The sequence below is a fragment of the Chrysemys picta genome, chromosome 3, assembly GCF_011386835.1.
Source record: "Chrysemys picta bellii isolate R12L10 chromosome 3, ASM1138683v2, whole genome shotgun sequence".
NCBI classification, from domain to species: Eukaryota; Metazoa; Chordata; order Testudines; family Emydidae; genus Chrysemys; species Chrysemys picta.
Window position 1 is genome coordinate 207,119,628 of NC_088793.1, and position 26,794 is coordinate 207,146,421.

The 26,794-nt window shown below is 51.7% G+C and overlaps 1 protein-coding gene across 2 annotated transcripts in view; it reads right to left on the reverse strand.

The window, feature by feature from the left end:
* Nucleotides 1–324: 324 nt before the first annotated feature.
* MERTK (MER proto-oncogene, tyrosine kinase) overlaps nt 325–26,794 on the reverse strand; it is a 59,969-nt gene continuing 33,499 nt past the window's right edge. The window contains exons 8-19 of one of the 2 annotated variants that reach the window (XM_008167043.4): nt 26,625–26,776; nt 20,257–20,410; nt 18,444–18,597; nt 13,855–13,940; nt 13,237–13,332; nt 12,187–12,267; nt 8,835–8,927; nt 7,999–8,117; nt 6,150–6,259; nt 5,488–5,647; nt 4,831–4,967; nt 325–1,074 (exon numbers count right to left, since the gene is read on the reverse strand). In XM_008167043.4, the coding sequence (XP_008165265.2) occupies nt 579–1,074; nt 4,831–4,967; nt 5,488–5,647; nt 6,150–6,259; nt 7,999–8,117; nt 8,835–8,927; nt 12,187–12,267; nt 13,237–13,332; nt 13,855–13,940; nt 18,444–18,597; nt 20,257–20,410; nt 26,625–26,776 (1,838 nt within the window). In that variant the 3' untranslated portion in view covers nt 325–578. The remainder of the gene's footprint in view (nt 1,075–4,830; nt 4,968–5,487; nt 5,648–6,149; nt 6,260–7,998; nt 8,118–8,834; nt 8,928–12,186; nt 12,268–13,236; nt 13,333–13,854; nt 13,941–18,443; nt 18,598–20,256; nt 20,411–26,624; nt 26,777–26,794) is intronic. The other variant, XM_008167044.4, reaches the window with a different exon arrangement.

A 26,794-nucleotide genomic window follows, 5' to 3' on the forward strand; every position in this document is an offset into this window, starting at 1 on the left:
TCGCTTCTGACCCAGCAGCTCTGGGGGTGCGGCGGGGAGCAGGGGGTTTCTAAGGGCATGAGCTCCGGGAAGGGACTGAACATGGTACTGATTGTGTATAAGGGGACAGTGTAATTACAACTCTGACACTGTTAGCCCTGGGGGGGGGGAGGAAGGGGGAGACAGTTCATGCAGTTTTTAAACAGCAGAAACATTCCAAGACTGAACTATCAGTTATTCCATTTAATAAAAAAGAGAAAAGCATGAACACCAGGGTTTTAACACTGAGCTCTAATGTAGGGAACGGCCGCAGGGGAGGGAAAGACTCCAATTCCAAGACAGCAATGGAAGAAGAAATAAAATAGACCCCCCACAGGTTGTGATTTATTAAAACATAATCCCACCAACTCTCTGGTGTCGATGGATAGAGGCATCACTTTGTACAAATTCAGACAGCTTGTGTTGTCTTGGCCACTCGCTAGCCAGCTGGAATGGCCCAGTCACCTTATAATGCTATTTCCGTAAGACACAAATACGCCAAGTGAAACATTCGCTGCACACGTCTGGCCCCAGAATAGCTCGGTTTTCCAGTTCTCGTTTCACAGCAGAACTTCGGAGCCCTCAGAAGAGTCATCTGCATATGGCAGTTCGTCTGCTAACGAGCTGCCCAGCAGCGTGCTGGCTGGACACCACGCGGCCCCGTTCCGGGTGACGGTGCCCTGCAGAAGAGGAGCACGCCCCTGTTCCAGAGCCAGGGTGCTTGCAGTCTGTTTGTCCGTCTCCCCCTTTAGGATATACCTTTCCTCCTGCTGATTGCTTTCATGGACATCTGCGGAGACAACCGTGGTGTCTGGCTTGGGGGAAGGGGACACAGTTATGTAACCGCGATTGAGAGCCATGTCTGTCTGAGGGAATTCGGACTCTTCCGTCAGCTCCTCGCTCTCCTCTGGCAAGCTTGTGTTGATATAAATGACGTCTTCAGACCCACTCGCTTCGGGCAAACTTTCCAATAGCTTCTCCAGGTGGAGTTTTAGCTCTGGGAATGCAGGTCGCTCCCGGGGGTCTGCTCTCCAGCAGGAGTACATCACTTTGTACCTGAAAGCACAAGGAAACAGAAGAGTTCTTCAGGAAGCTGCACTGTTCCCTACACACTGCTGAACGACGCACAGGACAGCAGTGCGTGAAAGAGAACATCCTTTTATCCTTCTGGCTCTGCTGAAGGAGAGGCTTTCAGTTATGAAGACTAATGAGAAAAATGACCATTGCTCCTAACCATTTATCTTCCAAAATGGCTGCGATAGGCCTATGCAGTATTGTCGTGGTCCCAGAATGAGAGAGACAAGGTGTACTCCAGAGTCACCCACTTTGGTGGAGCTACAAAATGCCTCAGCTGAGCCCATACAAGGGGATACAGCCCTTAAAGGGTCCCCTGGATATTAATTTTAACTCTGTTTTACCTGTAAATTCTCAGAATAATCCGTCACTATTCCGATAGCGAATGGTGTCACTTGGGGGGAAGATACACTGCGTTCTTCACATGTCGACAAAGAGGTTGATTCTGTAATTTAACAGCAAACCTCAACTAGGGGGCTCTGCCCAGCACCAGCCCAACATCTAGAAATAGATCTTTCCCCCGCAATCTGAGTTCCTCTCTTATCATCTTGTACCTTCGCTTCAAGTCCCAGGGGCAGCAGAGTATTTGTTGCCTGAGGGGGATGGGAATGTCCTCTGAGTAAAGTGTTTTGAGGAGGAATCTAGATAAACTCTTCAACCTCGGAGTGACAGGCCAGTGTAGACTTTCCGATGCCACCACCTACAGCTCCGGGCTGGAAACGAAAGGCTGCTGTGGTCGCATTCCCTATTGCTATGAGCTCTGTTGCTCACCCAGGGATCACAGAGAAATCATTGACTGGCTACTGGAGTATACTCAGTCACAAAAGTGGGCAGCAGTAGGAAAAGCAGAATAGTCTAGGAGACTAAGCCCAACACTGGGAGCCAGGAATTGCGAAGCTCTAATCCCAGCTCTGACACAAACTCACTGGGTGGACTTGTAACCCTTCTGTAACTCAGTTTTCCCCTTCTATAAAATGTAGATAACTCCTGCACTGGGGTGCAACTGAAACTGACCCCTTTGGGTTGGCAGAGGGATTTGAACCCGGGACATTAGCAGTGACAGCACACTGCCGGCTAGTACCTTACGGCAGGACCTTCGAGAGGTGTCTTTTTGAAATCAAAGATATGCCTCTGCTCCTAGAAGCAGAGCTCAGTTTTTTCTGCTGCTTTATGGTCATCTGATGCTCCGCCCATTTATCTTCACTCTTTTGGTATAAACTAGAATGTGGAGAGTGTGTTAATCAACCCTTGTTTCTCTCACTGGTCAGCTGAAAACGACCTAAAGTTTAACTATGGGTCATTTTTCCTTTAAAAAAACCAACAACTTTCCGGGCTGCCTCTCAATTTGAGAGAGCCAAGGTGGGCGAGGCTGGTGAAAGAGAAGCTTTCGAGATACACCCTCTCTCATTTCCCGGGCCCAACACAACTACAATACGGCCAACATTGTCCAGCTCAATCCCTTTATGCACAGCCATCTAACCCCCAACTGCCCACTTCAGTTCAAATGGCTGCCGCCGCTGTGCGTTACCCCTTCTGCTTAATCTGCCCCCGCCTGTATTTAGCTCAGTCACCTGAAGACGACCTCGGTGCAGCTCAGAAGCTTGTACCTCAGCAAACGTTGGTCCAGTAAAAGATATCACCTCACCCACCTTCTCGCTCTCTCCATTTTATAGACAACTGCACTCAGGGGCCCAATTACCTGGATTTCTGTATCATTAAGTTGATGTTCGTTTCTTTTAAGACCTGCTGGGTGAGGTCTAACCCACCTCACCTCTCTCAGATCCTGGGACCAACATGACTGCAAACAACCGTGGAAGATATCGAATCTTTCAAGACTTGACACTTAGTGACCTCAATGCCCCAAATACAATACTAAAAACGGTACTGCCGGATGCCACAAGCGAGACTGTGGCCATCCAGGCCAAGCTACAGGCAAACTGGTCTTTGGGAGTCGCAGCAGCCCTTTGCCGGATCTGCTCCTGATGAGAAACAGTGCAGCAGGTTCCTTTTGCAGACGCTGGAGGGTAGAACTAATTGGAAATTAACAGTGACACATTAAAACCATTAATCCTTGGACATGCACCCTCCTCTGCCATCTAAGAGGTTGAACCCAATCAATGGTTTGTTCATGACTCGCTTCGGGAAGGGCATTTAAAATAGCACACCCACAAGACCACGACTTCAGGGCTTGAATTTCATGCCATGATGCAATAACCTGGCAGCAGTCTCACTTTCCACGCAGCTCTTTTGCCAAACAATTGTTACAACTGCACTGAAAGTGGTGGGGAAACGGTCCGATTTACTAACGCCAAACAAGCCTGCGCACCCAGAGCCAGAGCGTGAGAACAGGCCCTGGCTGTGTGCCAGGCACAGCTCACAGATGGACTGGTTTTCTCTACCAATCGGTGGAGAAAATAATCTGCAGCAGCACAGAGAAGGGGAGAGAGCAGGAGAGACCTTTGCCCAGGGAATGCCTGTTTACGAGGTCGGGGCTTTTGGCTAGTATCTTTGAGCGTGTCCCTTTTAGGGACTGGTATTATGTAACTTCCAGAGGGCTGTTTATTGACATGGCTTCCCCGTGGCCCGTGGGGGTTTTAAACATTTTGAGCTGTGACTGCACATAAGAATTCCTCAGAGACTCTGGTAGCTCAGCCAACCTTTAATACAAACCCTCTGTGAGCTGCCCAGACATTTAAAACGCCTTCAGCTCTCACCCACACTGTAATGTCTCTTCGCCATAGATTTACAGACGTCAAGGACAGAAGGGCCCATGCTGAACATCTCTTTGGGCCTCAGTGGGGTTGTGCACAAGAGCTCGAGAGCAGAGCTGGCTCCTTATCATCCACATTTCCTTTTAAAGCAAGAGGATTTTGCACATGAACAATATCACCCAACACGCCCCTGAAGATCCCCTCCAGGAGCAGCTCTTTCTGGAACGCAAGGGAAGCCCTACAGCTGGCCGCAGCCCAGCTCCCGAGAGCCAGACTCCAAGTGCACATCCCCAGACCGGGCTTTACAAAGTTCTTGGCAACTCCGGCCTGGGGTACTTAGCAGCCAGAACACCCTGAAGCCGAAGCAAAATTTTAAAAGAATGAAGTTACAGACTGACTTGACGTGCCGATTAACTCTACATTCATTTAGAAAACATTCCTCGTGTCCCTCTAAAGCCACTCTTCACTAAACCCATGCGCAATTAAAGGCTCCTGGCTTGCAATTTTTAAAACTCAAATTAAAAAAAAAAAAAATTTCCGAGGTTGACGCCGTAATCATCAGAAACCCTAAGAACAGAGGGCCGGATCCTCAGCGGGTGTGAATCCGTGCAAGTCCATTGAAATCAGTGGCTGTACCTCAGTTTACAACGGCTGAAAATCTGGCCCCAAATGTTTCTTTTGCCGTCCTGTAAAGGAGAAGCGGATGGAAGTAATTTTTGTCAATAAGCTATCAGCCAGAGCTTTTTATTTCCCAAGTTTCAGCCAAGTTCACGTGTGAAAACTAAGCCACGCATCCACGACAGACGTTAGTTGCTGTGTCCATTTCGCTACAGAGAGCCACAAAAACATGGGAAGAGCGTGACGAACGACGCGCGGCGAGGACGCTGCAGCTTAGCGAGGGAAAACGCTGATAGTCTGCGTGTTATTGGAACAGCTGAGACTGACAAGTGCAAACATGTTCCTGTGAATAAAAAGTGAGTCCACATGTGCGAATGTACAAAACCCAGGAATCAACACGAATACTCACAGCTCATCCAAGCAGTCCTCTGGCTGTTTCAGCCTGTGACCATGAAGGAGGTAGTCATAGATTTCATGGTTCTGCACTCCTGGGTACGGAGTCATCCCTCGAGTGGCTATCTCCCACATGGTAACCCCAAACGCCCACTACACAGAACAAAGGGAAAGCCTATTAGGGTGACATTTCCAGAAGGCCTGAATGAGTCGTTTCACTGGGAAAGGTCATTTCCTAAAGCCCATTGGGATCTTGCATAATGTGGATAATTATATGCATAGTGTGAATATGTTCCCAAGCTGGAAATAACATGCAATGTCTTACAATAGCTCACTGGCTCACTCAATAAACCTATTTCAGGAGCCTTTACAAGCAAAGAGAGATCAGTGCACCACTCATCAGGGTGGCCGTGTTTACTGTCAAACCCTCATGCTTTCATTGATTTGGCTTTTCCATTTTCAGGATAGAAAACCAAATAAAGCTAATGCAGGTGACATCCAAAAAACAACACAGACTGATTAAAACAATCCAAATATGAAAATCAGAGCGCTAACGAATACCCACAAATACCCGCTGTGATCAACGTTTCCAATGACTGGCTGTATTACACACTTCTTCTGTGGACTGGAGTTCTGACTTTAGGGTGGGGGACCCTGCACCTGGTGTACCTACCACGTCGCTCTTGGTCGTGTACACCCGATCAGCCAGGCTCTCGATTGCAATCCACTTGACAGGCATTTTAGCAATGCGCCCCTGACGGTAATAATCGCCGCTGTAGATCTTCTTAGACAAGCCAAAGTCCGCCACGCACACAGTCATGTCGTCCCGTAACCTGTCAGTGTTTACAAGAAAATGTGAATGCCGAATGAGACTATGTTGACTTGCTCACAGGTGTAAAGTTACTCACACTTCTCCAGGATCAGGGCCTTCGAGCACCCCTCGCCCCCGGTTATTTCTTACTAGGGTAAACGTGCCAAGATTTAAAGCGGGACAGCTGGCAAAAGTCTTATTTCTACCCCCCACCCTCCATCACAGATGTTAAGGCCAGATAGGACCTCTGTGATCATCGAGTCTGACCTCCTGCATAGCACAGGTCACAGGACTTCCTTTCGCCTACTACCGTTCCTGTGAAAACTGAGCGAAAGAGAAAGTCTGACAAACCACTTTCTGAGTTAAAACATGAGCCGTTCTCACTTGGCTGTTTCTCAAGGCAGAGGAGATTTGATAGGAAAGTGAAAGGTTTCTTTCTAATGTGAGTGCATCAGAAACAGCACGAAGACGCTACACAGGCTGGCATTTGAATATCTGCAATGAAACAGAGAAAACAAACTCACATGCAGTTTCGAGCAGCTAAATCTCGATGCAGAAATTGCCGAGTGCTGAGGTACTCCATTCCGAGCGCAATATCGACCATGAACTTCAGCAAGGTCTGCAGTGATACGTGCTGGGGAGAGAGGGTGGTGGTTTGAATGGACAGGAAGCATGTGAAGGCTGGAACATTGTGGACAAACACTGCTGCAAGTGGACCCCAGCAGCTCCCATGTAGCCCAACAAGAGTTAAGGCCACTTGAAAACCTCAGCAAAGACCCTCGCAGGCCAGGGCCCCAGGAGACGAGAAAACACATTTTCCATTTCTACAGAGCAGCCAGTCGGACAAGGCTCTCTTTGATCAGTGTGTAATTACACGCCAAGCTACCAGCGAGCTTTCCCGTGGCTCATAGCCCAGGCAGACCTGTTTACGGTGGGAGCACTGAAATACTTCATTGTTCGGGGCAGCCTGGTAAATCATATCAGTTTAGTGTCAGAGCTCTTCTTTGTAAGATACGAGGAGTAAATGAAACAATTTCAGCACCGCCCAATAGGAACAGCACAAGCAACTCTGCTTGCTCACAGCTGCAAGGTTCTCAGCGTCGTGTGGCGCCTTACTGGTGCTCCACAGTGGGTTAACTCACCAAAACAACAGGATCTATTTAGTTAGGAGCATATGGAAAACAATCTGTGCCAGGCATGGTAGTTTAGAAACAATGGGAAGCATTGTCTACCAGGCTACCACAATCACTGCTGCAGCAAAACGAAATGCCACTGCTGGCTGTTCTGCTGAACGAAAACCAAACCACCGTCCCCAACCCCGCAATGCGACCCCGGAGATCAGGGGTGTCTGGGCGCTGAACTCGGCATTAACAAAGCTTTTGGGAGGTGGATCTCTCGTGCTTTCCTCGTACGGGGCTTGAAGTTACACTCATTGCAGCCCAATGCAAAGCTCCCACTGACTGCAGCGGGGCAGGGCCAGGGCCTTCTCGCTGAGGGGATGGGACAACCTCACAAGCACCCCACAGACTATTTTTTGCATTCGTATGCACTCAGACTAATCTTATCATCAAAATAGTCTTCAGTGACACTTTGGGTGCCAGCTCCCTTCTTTCAAAGGCATGTATCTCATTGGTTTGTCAGCGTCTAATGGATTTTATAAAGATTGAAACAGGAATTTCCCTTTTTTAGAAACAGACATCACTGAGCTTTAAACCACGGCAGCACCTCAGGAGCTGGTTCTCAGCGAGCCAGACACGCAGGGCCCAATTCCCCATTGCCCTGCCCTGGGGCAGGCATTCCCACTCAGGCAAAACACTCCTGTTCTATTTGGTAGTGTTGTGAGTAGTGGAAAGGGCGACCCGGAGGCTGAAGAGCTAAGAGCCAATGCAACCGTGTTGCATTAATGGTGGAGGTTCGTTATCCCCCCTCCCTTTGCTAGGTTTCTTATGGTGAAGCGCAGCTCGATTTTATTTTTCATAAACCATGAAAAGCTCAGACATTCCGTGGGCCAAGTCACTCAGCCGCTGCGTGCTTCAGTTTCTCAGCCGTCTGAAGGGACAGTCAAAACACTTTGCCATCTTTATCTCCAGGGAGAAGTCCTGGCCCCTGTGAAGTGAATGGCAAAACTCCCACTGATTTCAGAGGGGGGGGGGGGGAGATTTCTTCCCTGGTGTTTTCCAAAGTCAGGAAGGACTATCTCCTTTTTATGTTTCAGAAAAATAAAGCCAGAGTTTTTCTGTGGTTCAACGTAAGGAACCGGAAGGGTCTGGCTCTGGGTTGATAATTAAATGCTGAATACAACCTGGCATCAGCTCCTCCTAGCAGCCTTGTCGGTTAAGCGCGCCAGTGCTTTGCAACGGCTGAGTTCCTTACCCGGGTGCCTGTTTCAAACCGCGAGCGCAGCAGGAAGCTGTGCAGGTCGCCGTATTTCATGAACGGGAGAACCACCATGGGCTTCGGGATCTGCCGGGAGCTCAGCTCTATGCACACACCTGGAACGAATGGAAGAGGAGCGTCGCGCACCAGGCCAGGTGGACATTCTGGAGCTGAGTCTAGGAGGGCTCGCTGAGAAAGCTGGGGCTTGCCCGTGGCTGGGGAATCTGTGGGTCCCGTAGAGCTAACGTAGCTGGCTCTTCAATACACACTCCTGCCTGCCCCCTTCACTGGCTACAGGGGAACGTCAGGGCAGGATGCGTGCGCGGGCTCTGGCAAAGCCGGGCCGGCAGATCCCAGCTCCGCTATCCTGGTGTCTGGGCGTACCGAGATGCAAGCAGCGGTCACTGTCAGTCAGTCTGATGGAAAGAACCCAAGCCAGGTTTCCGTACGAGAGCCCAGCGTCACCCCACCCAGCGCAGGCTCTGAGCCGCAGCGTGGCTGCTGCCGAGAGCAGAGGCCTAGAAAGGTAAAGGTGCATGCAATACACAGCACCAACTCAGAACTGTTCCCTAGCTGCCGCCACCAGGCCCACACTCCGGTTCTTTCCCTACAGGCAATCGTCTTATGATCTGGACTGCCACGCCCTGCTGGAATGTAGATGTGCTGTCTGATGTAACATGCACTAGTCAGAAAACTGTGCATGTCGGGAGAACAAACCAGTGGAAGCAGATGGGCAATGCAGATCGGAGAGGAGCATCACCCTATGCTTTTGCTAATGGCAAAATTCCCTAGTGATAGAAAAGTGACCTCCCTCCCGGGGGCTGTCCATGTACCTAGGAGTCTGATGACGTTTGGGTGATCGAAGTCCTTCATGCACGCTGCTTCGCTGAGGAACTCTTCGATCTCTCGCTGGGAAAAGTTCTCCACTGAAAACACCAGAAAAGGGAGATCACTTAAAACAAAAAAGATTAAACTCCCCAAATCATTTCTGTTGTGATGGGTCTTATTGCCAGGACTTCCTACTCTGGGTAGTTGTCAGAAAAGCCCCCACCTAGGCAGAGGGAGAAAGGAATGATATTACCAGACTGAAAGCAAGAGATGGGTAGCAGGCCTGCATCTGGATGCTTGCTGCAGCGAGCGTGGGCTTTGCATGGCTTTCATTTTATTCCTGGGTAGCAGTCAGAGCAGGGAGAGGGTGATGGAAGAGGAAAGGGTTAGTTTGGTTTAGGGTTCATAAACAAGCAGGGAATATTGCGTCCGGCGCTCACACAGTTGGTTGGGTGGGTACGTGCACTGCCTGCTTCCCACAGAGCACAGGGTGTGGGCTGTGTTAATGCAGCGTGCCGCTGTCTCAGTGCAGCAATGCTTTGGCTACCCTGATCTCCAGCAGAAGAGATCCGTGCTCAGGCCCAGACATGAAGGTCTGTGTGATCTCTGGGCACCTTGTCTATTACATTTCCTGGATCACCTGTATCATCGCTCTAGGCCTGGGTACAACTCCTGCCCGGGGTGCTCAGCTTCTCTGCAGGTGCTGCAGAGTGAGCCCGGGCTGGCATTTTCTTTTCTAAACTCTGCCTGGTTTTCCCAATCCTGCCGCTGTGTGATGCTGATGTGCGTTCTGTCTCCTTGGCCTACTCTGGCCAATTGGGGAAGCTGTCCACGTACAACCTAGAGAGAAATGGCGGGGGAGGTAAAATCTTTTACGGGACCAACTTCTGCTGGTGAAGGAGGCGAGCTTTCAAACTTACACACAGCTCTTCGGGTCAGAAGACGACAAGCTGAAGAAGAGCTCTGTGTAGCTTGTCTTCCTCCCCAGCCGAAGGTGGTCCAGTAAAAGTATTCCCTCCCCCACCTGGTCTCTTTGAAAGAGCCCATCATTAAGGGCATGTTGACCCAGACAGATGGCTGAAGGCTGGGAGAAGCTGGTTTTCTCCCAGTTTTCTACAGGAGGCTGAAATCAAGAGAGTGGAAAATCTCCAAAACAGCAGAACAAAGAAACCCGGTGTTGGGCCAGCCTTTTCCAAACACCCAGGCTGAGAAACTGGGAAACTCAGCAGACTCAGAGACACACAGGGAAGGTGTGCAGGAGAGGGGGCATGCTTTCATAGTGGGAGGGTGTGTGGTGGTCTTGATTTAACTGCAGGACCAGCCGAGGAAGAAGAAAGCTGGCCGCCCAGTAGAGGGAGCGAAACTCCATAACCAAGAGGAGAATCCTGGACTCCCTGATGGGGTTGCCGCCTGGCTGGTTTTTGACTGGCCTGGCTGGTTTTTCTACCGCCTTGTCGGTTGCCGGTCCAAAGACATTGTTGGCCAGGTTTTTTGCAGCTGCTGGGGATTTCTGGCTATGTGAATGGGTGGCGGCGTGTGCAGCAATCTGGTAACTCTGGGACCATGCATGTCACAGCTCAACTTGCACCGCGGCCGCCCAAGGGTCCATTCGGCACCCTGGTCCTGCTCTGCATGCATGCAGCCTGCAGGAGCAAACCCCCGCTAATTGGGAAACAGTGCCCTAGCCCCGCCCTTGAATCTCTTCAACTCTTGGGTGACTTTCCACGAGCCAAGCCCCTCCCCAGGGCTGGGTGGAACCGAGGAACTTTCTGCCTCCCCCTTCCCACAGACTGGCCAGTTTTTCTGTGCCTTGGAGGCAACCGCACCCCCTCGCGGACTCTGACCTAAGCAGACAGCGCTCCAGGTGGTGGGGAAAACAGAGTCAGGGAACCGTTTACAGGGTCTGTCTGGATCTGTCGCTCTTCTGTGCTATGTAAGCAAAGAGTACGTGTGCTTAGAAACCTTTGCAAAGTCTAGCTGCGCATCTGTCTGCTTCAAGTGATACAGGTCCCTGAAGAGTTCAACTCCACAAAGGTCTGGAGTGCGGGACTCGAACATCGCAGCCTGGTGAGTGTCCAGCAAGAGGTGCTCTCGCAGGGCTGTGTGCGACATCTACTGTAAATCCCGCGTCCCTTTAGTTTACGGCACTGCTTATAAAAATGCTGGCAATTTGCTCTCCCCTTTGTTGATGTGGGGAGCTGTGCGGAGGGACAATTTACCCACAACAGACACGTGAGCCCAGGGGTTGGCTCTGGGGAGGAAACCTGGGAAGAGAAGCAGCACCATGCAGCACGTACAATGACATCTCCCAGCATTCTCGCCCACAACACACACCAGAAATGCTTCATGAGATGGCCACAGCACCACTTCCACGGCAGATTCTGCAAGCGCAGCAGTTCAAGCAAGAGGTGGGTTTTGACATTTCCCTAGCGTGGGAAGCAAACACTAACCTGAAATTCTGCAGAAAAGCAAAGCGCCTGGGGGCTAAAGTACTCTGATGAACTGTCGGACGCAGCAAACAAGAGAGAGAAACGGGGGACGTTACAGTAATGCAGATAATCAATAATAACTAGATGAAATCTGTATCAGAGGGGTAGCCGGGTTAGTCTGAATCTGTAAAAAGCAACAGAGGGTCCTGTGGCACCTTTAATACTAACAGATGTATTGGAGCATAAGGTTTCGTGGGTGATGATGCGTCTGACGAAGTGGGCGCTCACCCACGAAAGCTTACGCTCTAGTACTTCTGTTAGTCTTAAAGGTGCCACAGGACCCTCTGTTGCTTTTTAGATGAAATCTGGAGAACAGGGAGCAAATTCTCCACTCAATAAAGAAGAATATGAAGAAACCCCATCCCCATCCAGCAGCTCCCTGCCCCCAGAGAGAACAGACCCTTTTGCTTCGTTTTCATTTTTCAGGATTTGCAATTCTGGGCTGAGCGCTGAGGGCGCTTTCCAGCAATCTGACTGGCTGATCTGGCTATGGGGCATTGTTCTCTAGAAAGGGAGGACACACGCAGCGACACTGCACTGCAAATGTCTCCCCTAGGTCTTACCATACCTCGGTTCGATCGTCTGACACTGACCCCAGGGGCCCTTTCCTGGGGATTACTGGGGAGGATGGTCCTTATCTCCTCCTCCTCCTTATTCACTGATCCCCATAAAATACGCTGTATCCAAGCCGCTATTGCTTAGCTAGGGCTGACAATCCCGTGCCTGACAACGCAGTCTCTAGAACAAACCACGTTAATGGTTGCATGGCCCTGGGCTAGGCCCTCGAGTCCCTGCCCTTGGGTAAGCTGGGAAAATCTTGTGACAAAAACAAACAGCGCTAGATCTCGCAGCCGTCACCGCTACTTACGCTTCATGGTTTTCACGGCGACTTTCTGCACGGTGCCGTTGGGCTGGCTGAGGTGCCCTTCCATCACCGACCCGAACTCTCCTGTACCACGGGAGAGAAGGAACAGTCTCCTTTGTGCACCACCCAGCCCCACACACAGAGACCCAAAGGCTGTCGCAGGGATGCTGGCAGAGCAGTGGGGGCAGAGCACATCTGGCCCATGCTGTGCATGGCTCACAGCACACACAGAGGAAAGACGGTGCATTGTGCCGGATACACCACAGCTGCTGCGACCGGCTGTCCCCAGCCCAGGGGGACGATGGAATCGCACACTGGGATGGAGCACGTACAGGTTAAGCACCAGTCAGACTGCAGCTCTGCTCCACGCACACAGCCAGCATGCCGCTTGCCAGCCCAGCGGAGTAAAGGACGTAGCAGCCGGGGACGGCAGCACGGCCTAACAAGGTGCTTTGCAAGGGGAGGGGATGGAGCCTTCCACACCCCCGTGCGCAGCTACAGCCCACACAACATCCCAGTGGGGATGGGGAAGAGATGGGGCCATGCTTCCCCGGCAGGGCAGTGTGCTATCTATGTAGGAGCAGTCCGGCTGCCTGTGCAGTGAGGGCCTGGGGCAGGCATTCTGCTTCCCCCTTTCCCGAGCTGGCCAGCGGGGACAATGTTTCTGAGCGCACACTGGCCCTCAACGTTCTCCCGTACTACAATAGTCCTCGAGATCCGGGCCCTTTGTGCTGGGTGCCGAATAGACACACAGCGAAAGGCCGCCCCTGCTCCAAAGGGCTCACAACTTAGACAAGGGTGGGAGGGGAAACTGAGGCACGGAGCTGTGAAGGGATTTGCCCAAAGTCAGCGGCAGAGCCAAGAAGAGAACCCAGGTCCCGTGAGTCTCAGCCCAGTGCCTTGTCCTCTAGGCCACGCTGGCTCCCCACCAGGCGCTGGGTCTTGGGAGGACGCAGAGGCGACGGTGCCAGCTAACGCCATGTAGAGTCAGCACGGTGTCCACGCCCTCTCCCACCCCACCCCCCCGCGCTCCGGACATTCAGCACCACTCACCCTCTCCCAGAATCTTCCCCAGGGCGAGGGAATCCTTGTCGATCACGACATCCTGGAGCTTCTGCTGCAGCTCCTCGCTGACACCCAGGCTGGCCACTGCAAGAGAGGCCCTTGGGTGAGCTCAGCACATGCTCGGGGTGCTGCAAACCCAGGACGGTTGCCACAGGCGGACAAAACATCAGAGGCGCCTTCAGGGCTAAATCCCGCCCTGGTGCCTGCGGGGGAGGGCAGAACTGCTCTCTCCACACCACTCCAGGGACAAGCTGCCCTCCAACATCCCAGCCCCCAGCTCCCATTGAGGCCCATGGCAAGCGAAGGCGCCCAACCCCTCCGCGTGGGCCTGGTCCAGCCCCGGTGCATGCTGGAGCGGGGGAGCCCCCAGGGAGCCAGTTGCACCATTTTTGGTAACTATTGTGTGTGTTGGACCAACACAAGGAGGCTCCCGCAGAGCAGGGATCAGGCCCCTTGTTGTTAATTGATGCCTCGTTTGGTTGCCTGCGCACACACACAAGCTCCTTCCCTGGGTTCATGTTTCGCAGTCAGCCAGCTGACCAAACCCCCACGTATTCCACCGCCCTCTCCACAAGAGCCCTTACAACGGAGTCAATCAGAGCTTACGCGTCAGCTCGATGGCTCTCCTGCTGTAGGACTTCTTTGCTGTGTAGCTGACAGCATGCTCTGAATCGTCGCTGGGGAAAGCATGCCTAAGGGGCAGAAACAGAACGTGTACCAGGGCGGGGAACAACTTTTCTTCTCTATTCGCATCGCTGAGACAGCGACAGTGAAAAGGAACCACCCCTTCTCTCCCATACAACGCCCTTCCCTCCGACTGCATTATATCATCCCCTTGTTCACAAGGTCTTGTCAAAATCGTCGTTCGCTAGGTCTACACTTGATACAGTGGCACAGCCAGTGCGTCGGTGCAGCCACTTACTCCCATGATGGGCGGGGTTCTCCGATCGCTGAAGGTATTCCACCCAGCGCTGCGTGGAGCCGGGTTAGGTCGGCATAGCTACGTCTCGCAGGGAAGTGGATTTTTCACACAGAGACACAGCTATGCTGACTTAACTTTCCAGTGGCCACTAGTCCTACACGGGGGAAAACACCACCTCATCCACACTAACGGCTCATTTTCCTAATCACACAGCAGAGTAAGTATTGATAATAACATGGCCCTGTGATCACTGTCCTTTCATAGATTTCAAAGCCAGACGACCCCATTGTGATCATCTAGTCTGATCTCCTGAGTAACATAAGCCTTGATTTGAAAATTGTCAGTGATGGAGAATCCACCACAACCCTTGATAAACTGTTCCAGTATTAATTGCCCTCACTGTAAATTGATGCCTTATTTCCAGTCTGAATTTGTCTAGCTTCACCTACCAGCCATGGGTGGCGTTAGATCTTTCTCTGGTAGACTGAAGAGTCCATTGTGAAATATGTGTGTACTGGGTATTTGTTCACCCACATGTCATGTCTCACAAAGAAACCAAGAGCTTCTCTATTGTCAGCAGAGCGGATTCCCATTCTCAGCGTTACCAGGTCATCTCAAAACTTCAGCCCCTTCCTCTTTCAGAAACAAAAGTGGATTCTGGCCAAACAAACAGTAAACCCTAGAGCTCAGAATGCTGCAGGCATGAGGATGAAATGTGCTCTGGAACCTGTCTGACTTGTACTGTAGCAGACACAGAACCCTACAGGGCCTTTTGCAGGAAGGCAGCGTCCGGGAAAACCAACACGCTGATTTTAACACGGGTTAGTCAAACAGGCGTGTGTGGGAAGAGCCATTTACAGGATGTTCGCCTTGGGAAAGCCAGAGCCGTTAGGATTCATTTATCCATTTTTGCAAACTCCTTTACTCCGGTGCTCTGCGCCCACTGGAACCCAAGTTGGGTTTTGGAATTGAAAGCTACAATGACCATTCTCATAGAGGAAGAGCTTCTACCATGACTGCAGACGTGCAAAGACAAACAAAAAGCATTACATCAAGATTCCTGTGCGGCTGAATTCCCAGCAGCACATTATTGCACATGCGTAAAGAGCTGGTTATTTAAAAAGTTTTGACTAGAAAGAATCAAATTGTTTTTGAACGAAAAGTGCCGGGGTTGGCCTCGTTTGAAACCCAGCTTAGAAGGTCACAAGGGAGAATGCGTGCTGTTAATAATGGACCATTGTCCATGTTATAAAAAGCCACCACACACTGCAGCGCTGAGAGTCACTCTGCTCAGAAAGGCTAAGCATCAGAACAAGTGTGCGAGAAGTGTATCAGCAGGGCTGCACGAGGAAACTGCACAGCCCACAAATCCTGACGCGAGGCAGTACTGGTCTTACTCTTCTGCACGACGGCCGTATTCCTCCGCCTTTGTAAGAACCAAATTCTTCCTTCACGGCACAAGTATTGTCAATGCGGCAATGAGGGCTGTTCCACATCACTGAGCTTGTGCCGGCCAAATTCTGATGTAAAATGCAGCTGGTTTTTAGAGATGAACAAAACTCCCCCCCTACAAAATAACCAAACCAAACCCCTGGGCTTGCTGTTTTTTAAGTGAGTTAAAATAATCTTGATGAGTTTTTATCGCTGTGTAGAACTTTTCTTCGTGGTGAGAGCTAGGGAGCTAGCCAGAGCCCCTTAATGCTGGGTTGATAAGAAATTTCCCAAACCCACAATGCAACATAAATAGCAAAGAAAATGATGTTTGCCTGATAATAGTTGACAATCACATACTGAAGTTACTTATGCTGCTCAAGGGTTAGAAGACGGTTACACTAGTGCTGTAGGCGATGAGCCAGGGGCTTTCATCGTCCATTTGCAAAACTTTGCTTGCTGCTGAATATTCACTCTCTTGCTCCCGAGCGGAAGCGGAGAGAGCTGAAGGACCACGGCGATGCTAGGCGTCCCAGGGCTGCTTTCCTTCCAGGCTGTTCTAAAGCAAGGAAAAGAACCTTGAACGAAAAGCGAAATGCTGAGGAAGGAGATGAACGTTTCGGCCCTTCCCCTCTCGTGAAAGACTCCCCATTACTTCAGAGGGAGTTTTGTCCACCTCAGGAATGCAGGATAGGGCAAAATGGATCCAATGGCATCCCAAGCCTTCCAGGGAGTTACCACGGGGATGGATTTTACTCCAGTGTATGTAGCCTTTATTTTTTTGGTTTGTCCTGTTCAGTGGCGCTGGGTAAATAGTGGGGAAAATTCAGCTGTTGTGGAACGGTGGGGCTTTGTTGAAGGTGCTGGCCCCGGGACTGAGGCAACATTGGCTGGGAGCAGGCTCTGCAGGTGAGGAGCACCAGGCTTACGTTGGAGCAGAAAGCTGTTCCCCAGGGAGAGCGCGTATTCTGTTACCGAGAAGGCGGCTCTGGCACGCAAGCGGGCTGTGGACGCCCTCAGGGATTACCCGCCGGGCAGCCCCTTCTCCCTAGTGACAGACCGTGCGCCCTCACGGGGGCTACCCTCTGTGAAGGATTCACCCCCTCAACGACGTACTGGTGTCTGGCACCCCAGGCCTACGCCTTCTGGTGCCGCACGGAGCCTGGAAGCAGCAAATGCAGGTTCTCTCTCTAGCAGGTTGGGACGGGGGAGGGCTTGGGCAAGAAACCTTTGTGGTTGTGAGGGGAGGAAGGGAGTGTCTGTGTGTGTGGACATGCCCCCGGCCCACTGGCAGCAAGCCTAACCAGCATCCTGCACTGAGGAAGGGCCGGTTGTCTGCACCTGCAGAGCTTGGGCCACTGGAAAAGGGCAGCTTAACAAACGGAGCTGGCCACAGGACGGCGGGGGAGGTTTGCCCAAGAGGAGCGGCTGCTAAGGATCCCAGGAGTCAGGGATGCCTAACCCGAGACAGCAACTCACCTTCCCTCCTCCCCCACCCCTTGTTTTGGGCAGACAGACGCTGCAGCCCTGAGGGGGCTCTGGACCTCTGCTCTCCCAGGCCGAGCGACAGGCACTGACGGAGCAGACAAGGGACAGGAGGTGACTGGACTCAGAAAAGACCCGGGCAGTGAGCTCAGCTCCTGCGGGGAAGGGTGAGCTTAAACAGAAGGGGGGGGGGGGTCCAGAGGGGACGCAGGGGCAAGAGATACAGAAAGGCGCCGGCCGACAGCGGTGCTGGAAATACGTTCTGGAAACGCGATCAAGGTCAGTTGAGCAGAGAAACGCATTCGACCAAGCCAAAGGAACGTGGCTCCGCTCTGCGAGCGGAAGGACAACAGAAGGACATGTCCACTGCAGACAAACTGAGTGATCAGGCTAATCAAAACCAAGCAAAGTGACCAGACGCTGAAAGAAGGAGCTTGCCGCTGGCACCCTGAAGATGAAGCAGCAGGGGACAGGAACTTTGGGCTTACTTTTGAAAGAATCCATTTCCAAGGATTACTGGACTATAAAAAGAAGGGGAGAAAACCCGTTCGGTATCCCCTGAGAGAACAAAGCAGCCAGCGCTTGGTGTCTCTAATAGGTGGTCCTCCCACCAGAGGGGCTGAAGCACGCAGTCAGTGTGGTGTGAATAAGAAATGGCCACATCGTGCTAGAATTAGGTTTCGGACACTAGAAAGTGTGTTGCTTTGGTTTGGTTTGGAACCCTTTCATGCCTCCCTTGCTCCATGTTCTTCATTACTCAACTTATTCTTGTTTTCTTCCCAAACCATCTCAGCGCTGTCAGGCCAACGTTGGGGGTGTGTGTGTCCTCGACGCCGTCAGGCCGACGTTACGGGGTAGGGGTGTGTGTTCTCGGCACAGTCAGGACGACGTTACGGGGTGGGGGTGTGTGTTCTCGGCGCCGTCATGCAGACGTTACGGGGTGGGGGAGGCTGGCCGTTCTCGGCGCCGTCAGGCCGACGTGTTCTCTTTAGAGGCAGGGAACTGAGTAACTTCCACGAGCACCCAGAGAGAGGGATGTTGAGCCCAAACTGAGCAGCTAAAGGCCCCGCGAGGTGGTGACAGGACCCCTGCCCTGAGCAGTTTCTATCACATTCCCTACAACACAAAGATCTGGCGGTGCCCCTCAGCCGAGGCCGTCCATGCGCTGGCACTTACTGGGGCGAATGGGAGAGGTGAAAGTTTATTTAAACCCAGAGGCAGGATGCCTCCCACTGCTCCCCCTTGGCCAGCCCACTTCTGCCCCCCCAGGGCCAGCAGCTAGTCCCATGCAAGGCTTTCTCTGCCAGCCATTTGGCCAGTGCTCAGTGCTCCCGCAGCAGTTAATTCTGGGACTTACCCAAACATGGTTTCCATCCGTCTTTTCCTGACAATCACCGAGAAATACAGGATTAACCCGATGGCGACGATCCCAAGGATAAAGGCAAGGGCTATGGCAAAGGAATAGTTGTTTCCTGGCGCTGGAGTCGAGGAAGGCGCGGAGGCTATCAAACCTGATAAAACAGCCCATAGTAAAGAACATAAAAGGGGGTCAGTCGACAACACGTGGTAGGCGTTGTAGGATTTTTAAACAACTAAATCCAAACAAGGCATTCAAACCACAAAAGACATGAAAGAAATACAGAAGCACTAGGGACACATTGCATGTGGATGGAATAAATCACTGCATAGCTTTATCTGAACAACAAGCCAAGGTGTACAGGTATTCGGGGATGTGGTTTCTCAGGGCTGGGTGTGTTGTTCTCTCTATTACAGTACAACACGGGGGCCAACCGAGATCAGGGCCTGGTTGGGCCAGGCGCTGCCCAGACACACAATAGGAGACCTGCCTGGGGCAGCTTGCGATCTCATTGGCCAGGCAGCCACAGGGCAGGGGAAACGCTGCCCCCCACACACAGCCAGAGCAGGGGGTGGCTGTGAGTGGCACGGCTGTTTTCTGCCAGGGTGGGCAGGTGAAATCTGTTGGGGAGGGGGGTTGTTAAGAGGGGAATGACAAGGCAGAGGAAGCGAAGAGGGGCAGGTGGAGAGACTGCCGGAGGGGAAGGGTTGGAGCAAACAGCCTATCTGCGCAGGGCATGGAAAGACCCAAGTGCAGAAGGCAGCCCCTGTCTGTCGCTCTGCACCCGCCCGCTGGCTCTGTTTAGCCAACAGCCCCTACAGGAGTGCCAGGAGGAGCTCTGCCATGCACATCCCGCCCAGGCGGCCTCTGGAGCCTGGGCCAAAACCTGCAGAAGTGGTGGGGAGGTGTCCAGAGGGCTTTGGACCAGGCCCCAGAGAGAGAGAGAGAGAGAGAGAGAGAGAGAGGTGTGTGTGTGTGTGTGTGTGTGTGTGTGTGTGTGTCAGAGAGAGAGAGAGAGAGAGAGAGACCGACCAGCATCTGGATGGCCTCTGCCCCTGCCACTCAACAGAATGGCGGCAGGCTGGGGAGAACCCAGGCCTGGAGACTGCGCTGCGGGAGGAACTGGAACAGGGGAATAGCCAGGTCTGTGGAAGGGCAACAAGGGCCTCTGGGAAAGAGGCAATCCGGCTGGAGCTGCCAGGACCTGAAGGGAGGGCTAACTGGAGGATCACAGCTGAGACGAGTGCCTCTCAATCCCACCGCGCTGGGGACTTTGCAGAGCCAGGACCCATTTGGAGAAGGCTTCGGAAGCTCATAAAACCTCGAAGCTGGTCCGGCTCGCTCAGAGAACGGTCCCCTCTGCCAGGGGCAGGAGCCCCCCCGCCCCCAGTCTGATCTGTAGCTCCTCTCTAGGCTGGTTGCGGCGACCAGAGCAGGTAGAGGCTGATGCCCGCTCCGGCTCGCAGGGAGGCTCCAGCAATTGCAGCCGTGTGCAGACGAGGGCGTGGGCATGTTAACGAGGACATGGTGGTAAAAAACACATGTAGCTTGTCCACACTACGGTTCCTATCAACTGCTGCCATTGCTGGAGCTGCAGTGGGGGCGAATTCCACACCGACTTGCCGGGGCGGAGGCAATCAAACAAAGCAGTGTGTGTGAACCGTACGTTTCATAGCTAGGCAGATTCTGCAGGTCAAACATGTACTTTACAAGAGAGCTGTTCAGGTTCCAAAGCCAGGAAAGGCCACAAACGAAGTGGCCTCTTTGAAATGAAATGCCTCGTTAATGACACGATCGTACTATTTGTTCTTACCGTCCCCTGGGATGAAAACTACCACTGGGTCGCTGAAGGGCCCGATCCCCCCCTTGGTGACGGCGGCGACACGCACAGCGTACGTGGCGTTAGTGACTACGATCGCGATGGTGGCGACAGTGGTGTTCTGCTGGGCTTCAGAAGAACGATTCTGCTGAAAATGAAAAGAAAGAAAGAAAACAGCTAGCACTGCGGAGAAGCGCTGCTTGTTTTCACTGGACATGCCCAAAATGGAAACGCAAGATTTATTTTAATCTAACGTTCTTTCCGGATTCAATTTTCTGGTTGCCAACCCTTAACAGCCAGCAGGAGTTATGACTCGCGTAATCTAACTGGGAGCTATTTATAGAGAATAATTGTTCTTCGAGAACTGGATGAAAACAAAGTAGCTTAACAGGATTTCCTTTTTAGACCACTTCACTGAGCGAGGCATGATTCAACCCAATTGTCACGCAGCCTTCTTGGCTGCAGGCTCTGGGACAAGGTGAACTACCCTCCCGAGGAGCCAGGAAAACCTACACAAGAGAAAATACAATCCCTAAGCAGTAGGGAGCCTTGCAACAGCCTGTGTCTCTATTTCGTGTCTTCAGGCTATCCTCTGCCCCTGCTGGAGCCATGTGGCTTGCAGGAGTTACTCCAATACTCCCCCCCGGCGCCCCACTACACTCCCTGCAGTACAGAAGGAGTCTACCTCCCATGGAGATTTGTAGCCCCTTACTTGTATTGTTGAAGTTATCTACATCCAAGATACAGACTCACAGAGCAGAGATTACATATGGAGCCGGTCACAGGGAGGCCTTGTCTAGACGAGGGTTTAATGGTATTAGCTGACAGGTCTGAAAAGTCTAGCGTAGACTTTACAATGTGCTGAAGGGCGAAGGCAAATCCCACGCTCCCCTAACGTCACTTGCCCACCATTGTGCGTGTCCCAGGGCCTGTGCCTGGCCACACGAGGGTAACCGGCCTGTTACTTCAAAGAGGTTATTGCACCTTTTATCCTAGCCCAGACGCGATTGGGGGGACAAGAACCCGGCAGCAGTTTAAGTTCTCTGCATGAACCATTTTTTGTGCCCTTCATGTCAGGTTTGTCACACATGGCGCCCCACACTTTGGTCCCAGCGGGGCGGCAGGTTTGGCTGCAAGGGCTCCTATTGGCCCCACCTGTGACCATGTTACCACAAACTGACCTTGCTGGTGGGGGGACGGGCTCTCCGGGAGTGTGCTGGGTGGGGATTGTCTTCCTCACTAGGCTCCTCCTCTCTCCATCAAAGGGGCAAAGGCTTTCCCCACGGGGCAGGCTGGCCCCTCCATAGCACCCAGGCCGAACTCCAGACGTGAAGCTCTCAGTCAGAGGACGGGCTTCTTCGATGAACCCAGGCGATATCGCCTCACGCCCGTATGCAGTGCAGCAAGTTATCTGTTGGGATTTGTTTTCTGCGTATCTCTCTCCCTGCTGCCCTGCCACACACACGGCCTGCTCGCTCTCCCCAATCATGGATACCTTGCTTTTGTTCCTTCTCCTTTTAGGCCTCATCCTCGCTGCCAGAGGTCTCCGGCCAATTTCCCCACCAGGGTAAATTAGCAAAACTCCATCAAGGTCAGTGGAACGGGGACCATCTGCACCCGCCGAGAATTTGGCCCCTCTCATTTTTCCATGCACAAAGTGCAACCATATAATTGTAGTAAGGAAGATCTTTGTTTCACAATTAAAGTAATGAACCGGGGAAGGCAGACTTTGTAGTTGATTGTTTTATACCAATGTGGTTTCATGTCATGCTAATGACATTTCTAGTTTTACACGGCGTTTCCTTTCATGGCCCCAGCACCACGTTAGATTGATTCAATGGTATCATAGATGTTTTTCTTGATCAACCGTACAAGTGATTCCCTTTCCCACAAACTCACTGTTATTTCCTGCATTTCTTGAGAGTCAGCTGGACAGCTGAGAAAGTGACTGGCGTTGCTCCATGACAACCTATTACTGAAAAACAACCGTTCGGTGACAGATCATACAGCTGGCAGACTGACGTGCAGATTACAACATCTGCGGACAGTTTTCAAACAGAGTGTGGTCATGATACAGCAACAACAGGAAAAAAATCAGAGAAGTGCCAGTTCAGCAGGAACCAAGTCTGAATTGCCATTAGACAAAAGAACCCTAAAAATGGAAACAAAATGACTATATTAACATACACGCATTTACAGGCCTCCTCGATGTAGGTGCTGCTAAAATAGCTCTGTCCTGTGGAGCAGCACGGAAGAATGCTTGGCCTACAGTTATGCACGTGAATACAGGGATACTTTCCTGCTCTTTGGCAACATTCCCAGGTTTCTCCCGCTTTGCTCCATGGCGCCCTGAGGCAAAGGGACGTCTGCCAGGTGGTGTTTGTATTGTTGCGTCTCAGGCAATGCAAAGAACGTCTCCATTCTTTAATCTCTCGTGCAGCTGCGCTGTGCCACGCGAGCACTCAGCCCGGAGGAATATTCAACTGGCCGCGTACAGTACATGCAGGAAGTGCAGCCTTCTCAACTGATGAGACACACCCACTGGGTCCGATCCTCTGTCCCCCTTCAGGCTGCCGTAACAGGACGGCCGGAGAGTCCCCTGGCATAGGGACGTTGCCAGGAGGCATAAAATGGGCACAGCCACCTCTGCAAGATTCTGGTCCTGCCCTGGCATTTTCGGAGGCGCGTGGGTGGGGGGAGAGGTTTCAGCATAACTTGGCTGCTGGAGAGATCCGTTGGGCTCCATGACTTAGAGCAGTCCGCAGACTGCTGCCCCAGCCCCGGCATTGGGGCGGGGGAGAGCGGCAGCTCGGCTGGCTCTGACCCACTGGATTTAATAACCAAGAAAACCTCAGCCCAGAGCTGCCATGTCACCGTAAAAGCTGTAAACAAACAGGGCTGTGTGGGCCCGCCTGCAGGCAGCCAGCCGTTCCCTCGGCCAACGGCCTGTGCCAGGATTTAGCATCTCTCCGCTCCGTGGCCCCAGCCAGCACAGTGCTTCAGCATGTACCTAACTTTAACCACAAGATTAATCCCTCTGGCTTCAATGGGGTACTCACGTGCTTGACGTGAGTTAGGCACATGCTTATGTACCTTGCTGAATCGGGACGGCTTTTCCATCTCATCTGACCCTTCCCTCTTGGTGCATCGAAGTCCCTGATCCAGAGGCTGGAGGGAAGTGTCCGGACTGACTGAGACTTCATTTGGATAACGCTAAGGTCAAGATTTTCCAGACCGGGTCCTGAATGAAGTTGGGATCCGACACCCACTTTCAGACATCTACCTTGGTGGCTTGATTTGCAAGGTGTTGAGGGTCCTCGCATCCATGCCCCAGTTCCGGCCAGCTGGTGGAGGCACCTGACCCCATTGTTCAGGCTGGACAAGAAAGAGGTAAACCAGGGTGTCCTCTGCAGACTGAAAACACCCTCCCCAGGATTCCACTCTCGCCCGCGGAACTGTCTGACACATGCTGAATGGACGGCATCCCCAAGTGCAGCCCATGGGGGAGCGGAGGGGTAGCCTGCAGATCCCCTCTGTGGTTGATTGCAGCGAAAAGTGCATCCACTCCTGCTAAGGCATCCGTGCGAGTCAACAGCCCCTCTCCATCGCGGGAGCTGAAGGCAGCCGCCAGATTTCTCTCTTCCCAACATTTTATGGCATGCTGCCATTACAGCAGCCAACGAAACACATACAGGACTCCCCTCCAAGGAGCAGTCGATCGGACTGCTCACACAAGTCAACGTAGGCGGCGAAGGAGGTAGGGTCAGGACCAAAGCGATTCCGTAGGTCACCTCGAAACTTTGCCATCATCATTTCTTTGAAAAAACGTGCATTTCACAGCCCATCAACCCCTTCAATGCAATAAAGAAATCACAGTCTCTCCCCTCCCCCACTAACTGTTACGTGACATCGTAATGAAAATGGTCTGCCGTTCTCCCCTTGCTTGAGAGCAGGTTGCACATTGCCGGCCAGTGTGGCATTCTGCTGTTACCCACGAGCATCCCACAACAGTACAATCGAGTGGTGCTAGGGACAACCACCCATTTTTCTTACATTAGTCTTGCCGTTTGCCGGGTTGCTGTAGTTGTCTTGGTCCCAGGATATTAGCGAGACAAGGTGGGGGAAGGAATCTCTTCTACTGGACCAACTTCTGTGGGCGATAGCGAATTATTGTTGGTAACGGCCTTTAGGACATAGGCGCTAGGCTGGGAAGGCTGAAATGTTGGCCAAGGCAAGGATTGCTTTGACCGCTTGAGGCGCTGTGGAGGGACACCAGGGACAGTGGTTACCAGGCTCGCTTGACCTGATGTGCGTGCGCCCTGGAAGCCAGCTTGCGAGTACCAACATTTGGATATTTGTAGGGATGTGTGTGTAGGAAAAAAGGCCCTGACATTTGTGTTCTGGGCTGCCTGCATTCCGACCCTGCGGCATTACATGACAGCAACATGATGTTTTGCCCTGCAATGAATGTTGTAAGTAGATGGAACGAATCAACCATAAACCACAAAAATAGTCTTCAGCCCCAATTCTGCAAAGAGCTTTTGTCCTGTCCAGCAAAGTCCCATTCTTAGGCACCGAGCCAAGATTTCCTACAGTCAGAAGCCACTCACCCACTAGCAGAGAGTTTATATCTTCCTTTGGCTCAGCTGGTTTTCCACACTGAATGCAGGTCACTGAGGAACAGTAAGCAGCTATGGTGTGTAGTTATCCTGAAGTATAAAATCTTTTTTATTGCTTAAAAGTCTTATGTTGAAAATTCACCAATAAATAAATACATAAATAAAAGTCCCTTCTTCCCGTGCTTGTGAGAAGATAAACGTGTCAGCATCTTTTTCCAAGTGTTAGTCACAAGATCATAATATCGTTTTCTCGATTTCATTGTGCGTGAGCCATATAGATAGGATAAAAAGGGAACAGAAATCGCAGTGTCTTAGAAAAAGAGTGTGAATCATTTCTTCCACGCAGATTTCAAAAATGTACGCATTCAGCGCCTTTTTGTGTTCTAAACTTTGGATTATTCAGAGGGCAAGAAACAGCCCAGCAAAGTACACAAGTAAGTAGGCAACCTCTGGATGGAAACATGTGCCTGGCTTGCCGGCTTCCTTTTGTCTGGTCTATAATGGCTCTATTTGCTTCACATTTGTTATGCAACTCCCTTCATTCCCGTGCAGGGATTTCCCACAATGCAATGGCTCCAAGCTCACGTGTTATTCTGCCCATTATCAGCAGTGACCCAGGAGCAGCCGGACTGCTCGGGCTAGTCTGGCTTGAAGAAGAGGCCAATACCTCTGGGTCTTGAAGGCTTTTGTAACTGGCATTGCTGTAGCCCAGAGAAAACAAGCAACAAAACAACAACAACAAAAAGTCAGAATTTTAAACTCAGGATTAGGGCTGGCCGGAAAATAATTCTGTTCCACAAAAAACTGTGAGGCTTCGGAATTTGTTTCCGTTCCAATACAGAGCAAGATTGAGACCTTTGGAAATCTTTCATGAAAATCTGAGAGAGATTTGGAGCAGGGATGTCAACCCTGATCTCCCACTTGCCCAGAGAGTGTCCTCACCACCAAGCTCTTCTGTCTGCTGGGTCCCTCACTTACCCTCCGAAATTCCAGCCTGGATCCGAGAAACTTTCCCTAGGGAAACGGTGTAGAAATCGGTACGTTTCCGTGAAAAGTTTCTGTTAGGACGAAAGGGCATTTTCCAACCAAAAAAAGATTCAATGCATTTTTTTTTTGCCCAGTTCTACCCAAGATCCCAATGCTCCCTTCACTCTGCCCTCCAAACGAAGAGACTCCCCTCCTACATACACCTCGGGAGAGATCCACGGAGTCACACTGGGATAAATCCCACGCAAACGAGATCCGACTTGGAACCCAAGAGCCAGATTCTCCCCAGCCATGTACCTCGTAGCCATTTCCATCTGTAAAAGCTACCGAATCCGAATTCCCGCTCCAAACCCTCCAGCACAGGGAAGAGCCCCTCAAAATACTAACACGTCGCATGCAAACAGCATCTTATTTGTTTTTTTTTTAGAGAAACCCCATAAAGAAGCGATAATGAACACGCTATTTTTCTTGCTTTGCAGTTCCCCTTTAAGACAAGAACGGGCACAACAGCCCTGGCTAATATTCTTAGTTATGAACTGTAGCTGTATTAACACACACCACAGAGCCACTCTCTGCCCCAAAGAGTTTATAAACGCGGTGTATGGCTATAGACACAGGCAGATACAGACTGATGGGGGAACACTGAGAGGACACCTGTGAGCAAGAAAGACAGCATCATAGCTGCCTGGCCATCGGCGAGATTTTTGTGGCCATCGTGTTACATTTAGTTCCTATTGTATTTCTTTTCATACGCACCGTTATCTTTGAGTTCTGCCACGTGTGCAGTAGCCTGTAGCCCTGCAGTTCTCCATGCTTTCGCCCAAGGTGGGGCCTTGCCCATCTGACTTCCAGGGAGGAGCTGGACTCGTTGAAGAACACTGTGACATTCAGAGGGGGAGTAGATGGGGCTACAAGACACAAACAGA